The 9,654-nt window shown below is 46.9% G+C and overlaps 1 protein-coding gene across 1 annotated transcript; it reads right to left on the reverse strand.

Annotated features, from left to right (window-relative positions):
• Window positions 1-1,393: 1,393 nt before the first annotated feature.
• Rsrp1 (arginine and serine rich protein 1) lies at window positions 1,394-5,490 on the reverse strand. Its single transcript, XM_052717726.1, has 5 exons — window positions 5,314-5,490; window positions 4,592-5,202; window positions 3,566-3,711; window positions 1,961-2,044; window positions 1,394-1,836 (listed from the first exon to the last, which is right to left on the reverse strand). Exons 2-5 carry the CDS (start codon window positions 5,148-5,150, stop codon window positions 1,720-1,722), a joined length of 906 nt encoding a protein of 301 aa, XP_052573686.1. The 5' UTR covers window positions 5,151-5,202; window positions 5,314-5,490; the 3' UTR covers window positions 1,394-1,719.
• Window positions 5,491-9,654: the final 4,164 nt, after the last annotated feature.

Raw genomic sequence — 9,654 nt, forward strand, 5'->3', positions numbered from 1 at the left:
GAGAAACCCTGTCTCAAAAAACAAACACCCCCCCCCCAAAAAAAAAAAAAATGGCTTTATCATCAATCTATCATATTTGAGGACTGAGACATAGTATTTATCCCCTGCTTTGAAAACCTTTTCTGCCCAATTAGTAAGATATTTGTTATACACAGTAAACTCCCAACACAACCTTGAGTGAAAGAAAGATGAACTGACCCTATCTTAGGTTAACTTTCTGCCTCTGTAAGAGGACAGAAATGGGGCTGGAGAGATGGCTCAGAGGTTAAGGTCCTGAGTTCAATTCCCAGCAACCACATGGTGGCTCACAACCATGTATGATGATTTATATCTGGTGGCCTCTTCTGGCCTGCAGTGCAAGCAAAACACTGTATATATACCTAATAAATTAAGAAAAAAAAAAATGACAGAGATGGAGACCTGACCTAATCATGCTTCTGATGAAAGTGCTACTGGGTTTCCAGCTTTCTTGAGTGTCTCTCACAGGCAAGCTTGGTTCTGAACCATCCTCATCTGCTTACTAATTCAGACCCTTTGTAAGTGTTGTGTCCCATCTATCCAGAGTTGAGCTCTTTATTGACAAATTCTCAGATTAATGGTTCAACATGCAGCCAAGCTGAACCTAACTGTGATACATGAGACTCTTATGCTTGACACTGACAACTGGAGGGGTTTGGGATTATTTTCTTGACTTTTAGTTTTTTTTCAAGACAGCAGGGGTTTCTCTATATGCCTGGCTTTCCTGGAATTCTGTAGACCAGGCTGGCCTGCTTCCTGAGTGACTGGATTAAAGGCCTGCACCAACACCACCTACCTGGCTTGGGTTTGTTTTTAACAGGTCTCTGCCCGGGAGCTTGCTGTGTAGTCCAGGACACCTTGAACTCAGATCTACTTGTACCTGTCCCTGCCTCCTGAGTGCTGGGAATCCCCAGCTAAGACGTTTTTAACACCACTTCTTTTTTAAAAGGTTACTGTATGGATGGCTTGACTGCATATTATGTCAGTTCTCCAAGTGAAACAAGGTGATGTCTGGATCCCCAGGAATTGGAGTTACAGATGGTTCTGGGACACCTGATGGATGTTCAGAAACCTGGGTCCACTGGAAGAGCAGCCAGTACTTAAACCACTGAGCCATTTCTGATTCCTACTACCATCAGGCTATACTTAAGGACACCTTAGCACTCAGGAGGCAGGCAGATCCAAGTTTGATTCAGGACAAGAGATCTACAGAGTGAACTAGTCAGGGATACACATTTAAAACTAAGTAAGAACAGCCTCCCCCCAACCCACCATACAAAGTCATTGCATTAATTAATAATCTTGTATTGTCTGTTCAGACTCGTTTCGGGATTAGGAAGGTTATCAGAAGTAGATCCATTCAATACCCATGAAATAAAGACAAATAATACAAAGTTTATTAACAAATAAATATACAAAATACACAGTACTCAACTGTGTCTTACAAAAAATTCACCCTCATATATATGCAATACTATACAATACTTACAAGTATATATAAGACTCCCATCTGTATGCAATTCTCTGGTCGGTCTGTGTTCTTATCTTCAAGAGAAACCTCAACTGTGAATATGTCACCATTAAGCATCTTTCTGGATTTTAGTCACATATACTGCCGAGAGACTCAAGCAGGTAGGCTAATGCTGGAGGACAGGAACTCAGTAAAGTGCAGTTTTAGGCAACCCCAGCCCCAGTTTTCCTTTAAACGGGTATCCAGAGTCCATAAGGACTTTTTTTCTTATCTATTTTTGGTGATCCTGATGATGTCTCTTCAGCAGCAGCTTTAGCTGTTTTCTGTAATGGCTTTGCTATGGAATTCTGTAAGACAATAAATTAAAGTCAACTCCCACAGATTATCAACACAAAAAAGTTTTTAAAAAAGCTTACATAGTAAAATAACACCCCAGATCCATTGTCAAGAATGATGTTTGGACACACTTACATTGGAGCTGAAGGCTATGTTTCTCTGTGCAGAAGATTTCTCACTGGGATTTTTATCTCCATCTTCAGTTTGCTTTGCTGAATGCTAGAGGGGCAGAGAATTTTGAACATAGCCTTAGTTTTTTGAATATTGTATAAAAAGCAGCCCATTGCACACAAATGTAGCTGTAGACACACAAACCAAATTCCATCTATTGCCACAGTTAACAAGCTAGACAACAAAAAAACTTGCTTCCACTTAACAATATTGATTTAGAGAGAAGTAGACACAACACAGCTCCCCAAGGATACCTGATTCCTACTTGGGATACAACTCATTTTTTTTTTTTTCTCTTTTTTTTGTCCTTTCGAGACAGGGTTTCTCTGTGTAGTTTTGGTGCCTGTCCTGGATCTTGCTCTGTAGACCAGGCTGGCCTCAACTCAGAGGTCTGAGTGGCTCTGCCCCTCCCAAGTGCTGGGATTAAAGGCGTGTGCCACCACCGCCGGCTACAACTCATTTTTGAGTAAGTGCAATAGAAAATGCTTTGTCAAAATAACAGAGGCATGAGAACTGTGCCCCAATCATCTCAAGGAGAAAGTACTTGCCTAAGCAAATAGTAGGCAGACCCCAAGGTCACAACAATACAAACTATCTCATTGTACTACTAACTTTTACCTTAAATTTCTATAAAGCAAATTTGAGATCCCTGGCTGGCCTCTTGATTCCTTATGTAGCCAAGGATGACCTTGAACAATCCTGTCTCCCAGTGCTGGGATCACAGGTATGGGCCACTAAACCCAGTTTACACCTGGGAACAACCCCAGGTGTTGTGCACCCTAGAGCAACTGAACTACAACATCCCCAGACCAAATTATCAATCTTAAGATTCAGGCTTTGCATTAAATTATAAGTACAGTGCAATGTGCCAATGCACATCTTTTGTAATTCTGGAGAATTGTAATAAACTTATCTGCAAGTGAAGCAGGCCTCTTCTTCTGTAATCTCTCAAAACATCTGGAATATATTGCATATATTATGAACGGGACATCTAGATCACAGATGCCCCACCATTACACAGTGTATCTAGACTGAATTGTCAAACTGCCTTACACAAAGAGCCCTAGCCCAAAACTCTAACATGCACATGGACTACCTTCAACAAAAACTAAACTTCAGTCTGAACATAAACTCTGGCCATTTTAACCCATGATCAATTACCAACAGATTTTCTTCATCATTGTCTGGAGACCACATTCATGATTTCTATAAGACAGAAATAAAGCAGATAAACTATACTGTATACTGAGCAGACGTTTGGGAACATAATGCTGTAAATGAAAGCTACCGATAGAGTGCTCCAGTCTCTAAAGACTAGAAAGAGTAAGAAAAAGACAAAGTAATATAGTCAATAATATAGTCGTGGTTTTGCTATGGAAAATCAAACCAAGTGTCAGAATGAAAGCAAGTTCATCATCTCCCAGTTTCCTAGGGGATGGTCTAGTATTTGTCAGATTAAGGTTAGTTTTGTTCTGGGCAAATGATAGAAGACGTCCCAGGAGGGCTGTCTATAGTAAACTGACAGAGGATAATGAGATCTGCAGGCAGTAGCCTTCTGAAGATACTTACCTCCATCTTTGCGCCACTGCTAGAAACAGCTGCCCCCTGGCTTGTTTCCTTGGCTACAGTTCGGAGACTGGCGGGCAAGTCAAAGTTGGCTGTTCCGAGAGCCTTTGCTGCATTGGCTTTTGCTATTTCTAGCAGCTCCATTCGATCTAAGGGCATTAAGACATTTATTACTCTCCAAGTCTCCTTAAGGCTCAAAATAAAGTGCCCCTCCCTTCTGTCGTTCTTCCCCCCAGCCCCCCAGGGTTTTTTGAGACAGGATTTCTCTGTTTAACAGTCCTGGCTCTCCTGGAACTCACTCTGTAGACCAGGCTGGCCTCAAACTCCAGAAACCCACCTGCCTCTGCCTCCCAAGTGCTGGGATTAAAACCACTCCCCATTTTTCTGTATAGCCCTGGCTGTCCTGGAACTCACTCTTTAGACCAGGCTGGCCTCAAACTCAGAGATCCCCTTGCATCTGGAGTGCTGGGATTAAAGGCGTGCACCACCACCGACAGGCTACAGTTAGTTTTGTTCTAACAGCATTGTTTTTTCTGAACTTTATATAGCCCAATTATCTCAACTACTAAACTAATATCGACACTGTCAGCACTCATGTTCAAACTTCATTATTTTAAAATATTAAGTCATCAAGTCACCTGACAGAAAAAGCAGGCAAAATGCACGGCTTTTTTTCCCCAGTAAATCGCATTTAAAAAAAAAAACAAACAAACAAAAGAGAGCGAGCTCTCCCCACCTTAAACTAAGTAATTTACATCGTAAAGGCTGTATTAAAACTGCCGGCAAGAAAGATAATGAGACTCCTTTGGCACCAAAAGTAAACACGCTGGAAGAGCGCCCGAGAGCGGTGCAGTCTACCTAGCATGTTAGGAGGTCCCGGTTTAATCTTATCAAATCTAACTAAACCACACCCTGGCCGGCTCAAGACGGCGATGGAAAAGAAATACAGGGAGGGCGGGGGAGGTGGCTCCGCTGATAGTGACCTGCATTCAATGCCCAGGACCCCAAGGAAGTGACACCAAGACCCACCTTTCTCAGTTAAGCGAAAGGGGGTCCTGCTCCTGCTGCGCGACCTGCTTCTGGACCTCCACCTGGGGCGATCCTCGGGGTACACCGTGCGGCCGAAGCCGTAGTAGCGCCGCCCGCGCGTGATCGCGTAGTACGACCTCCGGTGATACGACCTCCCGCGGGAGCGCGACCTGCTCCGGGAGCGGTAGGGCGACGGCGACTGGTAGTACCTCCGCGGCCGCCCGTAGTAACCGCTGTCGCGGTGGTGGCGGCGGCCGCGGGAGCGGGAGCGGCTGCGTGAGTACGACCGCGAGTAGCGCCTGTACTTGCGCTGATGGCGCCGGCGGGACCGCGACCGCGACCGCGACCGCCTGCTCCGCCGCGGCCGGCTGTGGCTGCGCGACGACGAGCGGCTGGAGCTGCGGGAGCCGGGTCCGGAGCTGCGGGACGAGGAGCGGCTGCGGGAGCGCGACGACAGGCGGCTGGAGCGGCCCGAGCCCGAGGTGGACGGCGACGCCTTCTCCTGCGGAGAGCCGGGCCACATATCGTTCACGTACTTGGACACGGCGGCCGAGGACATGACTTCCTTCTCGGGATCGGGCTCCTTCCGCAAACGCGACGGCGTCGAGGAACTACGGCAGAGGGCAAGGGTCAGGCCCGGAGGCGGGAGCGCGCAGCGCGCATGCGCGAAGAGACAAGGGCGAGCCCCTCCCCCTCCCCCCCACCGCACCGCCCCCACTCACCTTAAACCGATGACGTGTTCGCAAAGGCGACGAGAGAAAAGCCTAGCGGACACCTTCCTCTCAGACCGGAGACCCAAGGCGGCGGGAGTCTCGTCTCGATCGACCTAAGAGGACAGCAACCTCCACCTCCGAGGTCCGGACGCGAACTGAACAGAGTGACGACGTCAGCGTCGAAAATACCAGAACCTAGCGCGGAGCCTGCGCACAAACACCAGCGCGGTGGGGCGGGCTCTCCTCTCGTCCAATCGCCACTCGACATTCGCGCTCCGCCGCTTGCTTCGGGCTACGCCCTCGAGACGCGCATGCGCGTCGAGGCCGTCACGCCACCCCACCCCCACCCCACTTCCTCCCGGCCTTCTACATCCGGGTATTTTGAGGATTTGTTGTTTTCGGGGATTTTTGTTTGTAGGGTGGATAATTGGTTGATTTGGGGTTTTGATTTTTTTGAGACAGGCGCTACCTATGTAGCTCAGTCAGGCCTCGAACTCGCTGCAATCCTCCTGTCTCTGCTGCCCTAGTACTAGGATTACGGGCCTGTGCCGCCCCGCCCAGCTTTGTTTTCCTTTGTTATTTTGGCTTTTTTTTACTTTTTTTAACTTCCTCTTTTCGATCTTGAAATTGGGAGAAAGGCGGGGTCGCAGAAAATTTAGCGGCTCAAAAGGCGGATCAAGGACACGGAAGACCATGGCGACCCGCCCAAGGCCTTTCCCCGGAGCAGCTGCGACCTAGCTGTCCGGGAGCTTGGGAGGGGACATCACACGGCCGGAAAATGCAGTTTTAGTATGGAAAGGGTGCTTTAACTTCCTTATTTGAGCTAGTAAAGGTAATTGGAGTCGAGACAGAAATTCCAAGACGACCACTTTTTTTTTTTTTTAGTTTTTCGAGACAGGGTTTCTCTCTGTAGCTTTGCGCCTTTCCTGGAACTCGCTTTGGAGACCAGGCTGGACTCGAACTCACAGAGATCCGCCTGGCTCTGCCTCCCGAGTGCTGGGATTGAAGGCGTGCGCCACCACCGCCCGGCAACGACCACATTCTTACTTTGAGGAGTAAGAATGATGATTGAGGGGGCTGGAGAGATGGCTCAGAGGTTAAGAGCACTGGCTGTTCTTCCTAGAGGTCCTGAGTTCAATTCCCAGCAACCACATGGTGGCTCACAACGGTCTATAATGAGATCTGGCGCCCTCTACTGGCCTGCAGGCTGAACACTCACTGTATGTATGATAAATAAATAAAATTTTAAAAAAAAAAAAAAAAAAAAAAAGAATGATGATTGATAGATCTGTTTTATATATATATGTGTGTGTGTGTGTGTGTGTATAATTGTGTGTTCCTGGTGCATGTGCAACGTGTTGGGTGCTGGAGCCCACAGAGGTCAGAAGAGAAGTCAGATCACTTGGAACCAGAGTTACAGGCGGTTGTGGGCGACAAGCATGCGAGTTCTGGAACCTCAGCCCGTGGGCTCTGTAACGCAGCAAAAGCCTTCTTAACAATGAGCCGCTGCTGCAGCCTAAGACGTCTGTCCTAAGAAAAATGTGATTAGCGCAGGACCTTTAAACTTATTTCCAGGACAGATTCCAAACATTCATCGTCATAAAGCATAACAGTGACCTTGAAAATTGTGGGTAGCCGGGCGGTGGTGGCACACGCCTTTAATCCCAGCACTACAGAGTGAGTTCCAAGATAGCCAGGACTGTTTCACAGAGAAATCCTGTCTCAGAAAAAAAAAAAAAGAAGTCCATAATTCAGGGGAAGTCTCTAAAAATGTACTAACGTTGCTTTTTTTTTTTTTCTCTGTAGTTCTGTTTCTGGCTAACTGTACTTGTTAACTGAAGTATGTCAACCAATGATACGTTTTTTTGTACTTAAAAGCTCATCCTGAGAAAGAAAGGCTTGGGGTACCCTTGGATCCCAAACACCCAGTGTAATCAGTCACTGGTTGGTTAATAAATACTTTCTATTGGCTTAAGCCCATGTCTGCGCAGTCTTCTCTGGTGGGTACCCCACAACACGAGACACTCATAACCCATAAATTAAAACCCCTACAAAGGCTGTGAAGTAGTGATGTATTCCTGTAATGCCAGTACCCAAGTTCTTAGGAAATTTTTTTTTCTCATCTTGTGGTCGTGGCCCTCACTTCTAATCCCCGCTGAGCCAGAGGCAGGAGGATTCTCTTGATGCTCCATAGACACCTGCCCACCAGGGACTTTTGCTGACTGTTCTCAGGAAGCTGTGTGGCAGACAGAAACCTACCCCATTTCCAAATGGGGAACTGGGGTAGGGGAAGGAGTGAACCAGCTTTAGGATGCAGTCCCAGGCCTCTGCTTGTGAGTCGGAAAGAGGCTGTAGGGGTCTTGGCAGGAAATTCAGAGCATCTATCAAGTATTCGCCTGAAAAAATGGTGACCTGTAATACACCTGTAATCCCTTGTGAGGTGGAAATAGGAAAATCAGAAGTTCAAGGTCATAGTGAACTCAAAGCCAGCTTGGGTGTCATTAGACTATTTCTCAAAAGAAATAATTACTATTAGAATTCTGAGTGTCAACAGAATCTTGAAACAGTAGTAAGCAGACCCCCCCACACACACATCCTCATATCCCTGCCACACCCCACACACAAGGCTGGTGTCTGTGTTCAGGATAATCACCCTGGGCTAAAGCTGCAGGTGTTACTCTTGCTATCCATCCCCAGGGCATCAAGAGCCAGAGCCAGAGACGAAGCAGGCTGATGAGATGATTCAGAGACCTTCACAGGGGAAGCTGGATCCTTGACTTTCCTGCAGGAAAGAGCTTCAGGAGGCGCCAATCTGATGGGGAGGCTGAGCTTATTAAAGGGATTTTAACATATATTTAAGTGTGAGGGTTGCTATGTACTCAGGAAAAGGATGAGCCACACCCAAGAGGAATGGTGAACTACACTGTCTTTACCAAAGCCAAGGGGGGGTGTAGGGTCCGGGGAAATGCTGAAGAAAGACCCCAGACTCAAATAGTATGTAAGAACAAAGAGTGTTTATTATACCACATGCATGTGGGGTCCTTTACCTGTACAAAATGGTGCCGACCCTGAAAAGGACGTGCAGGCTCCTTTTAAGCACAGCTAAGGGGAATTTCAGGGTCAGCTACATAATTGGTTAAACAGGCAGCAGTTACATTAGTGTATATCTTTAATTGGCTGAGGTTTAGTCTTATCGTTTTTTGGACACATCTGCACAAACTTGGACGTGACTCAGAAGAGGGCTGCTGGGTTTGTCCTTGAGACACTGTGCGGCTGACTTAGACCCTCTGTGTTTATTCTCTCCCTCGTCCCTGAATGTAAGGGCCTTGTCGATAAATAGCCCTTTGATGGGAAGACACCTGTTTGCCCTTCTCAGAGAACTGGAGCCTAAATTCAGTTGTGAGGGTGGGAGAGTTGAACCCTCCAGGGGAGGGAGGTGGTACTGCAGAGATGGCTCAGCAGTTAGGAGTGCACGCTCGCCCTGCCTTTCCAAAAGACCCAAGTTCAGGTCCCAGCATCCACACGGTGGCTCAGAACCACCCATCACTCCAGTCTTAGGGGATCTGAGGGTTCTTCTGACCTCTGAGGACACCAGACACACATTTTTATTTTATTTTTATCTCATTTTTTGGTTTTTGAAGACTGTTTTTCTGCATTCCTGGTTGTCCTGGAACTCACTTTGTAGACCAAGCTGGCCTTGAACTCACATAAATCCGGCTGCCTCTGCCTCCTAAGTGCTAGTAGTCCATCGTCATGCCAAGCTTAGACTCTACACACTTTTAATTAGAAAAAGTAAGAAGGAGACAGGATTTCAGGCTGAAGCGTGGGCTGGTCTGAAAGGTATCTTGTAGTCCAGGCTGGTCTCAAAAGTCACAGCAACACACTTGCCATTGTGTTATAAATACACTGTGTCAGAAGCAAACATGGACACATTATGCCTTTCCAGCCTGTCAGAACTCGTTGAATAATATTAAATTCACCAGCCGTGTCAGTTTTATTGGCAGCAATTTGCCAAGTACCAACTGAGCTATCTCCCCAGCCCCAAACACAGCTCCTTTATGCCAATCTTCACTACTAACACTCACTCTCAGTCACACAGCAAACAGCATACAGTAAATCTATATATGTGTACATTTTGGTTACAGAATATCCACAGAGGGTTAAAGAGGTCATAGCTGAGCCCAAGGCATGTGAGAGACATCAAATAAGAGGCAAGCAGAAGGCTGATAGGGAGGCAGAGAACATCTGTGTGGGAATAAGATAATGAAACCCAGTGGAGGTCTGCTGGAGCTCCAGAGCCCAAGCTGAGCAGAGCTCAGGGCTGGGTGGAGCTCCCTGCTCAAGGTGTAG

The sequence above is a fragment of the Peromyscus californicus genome, unplaced genomic scaffold, assembly GCF_007827085.1.
Source record: "Peromyscus californicus insignis strain IS unplaced genomic scaffold, ASM782708v3 Scaffold_5__1_contigs__length_169319896, whole genome shotgun sequence".
NCBI lineage: Eukaryota > Metazoa > Chordata > Mammalia > Rodentia > Cricetidae > Peromyscus > Peromyscus californicus.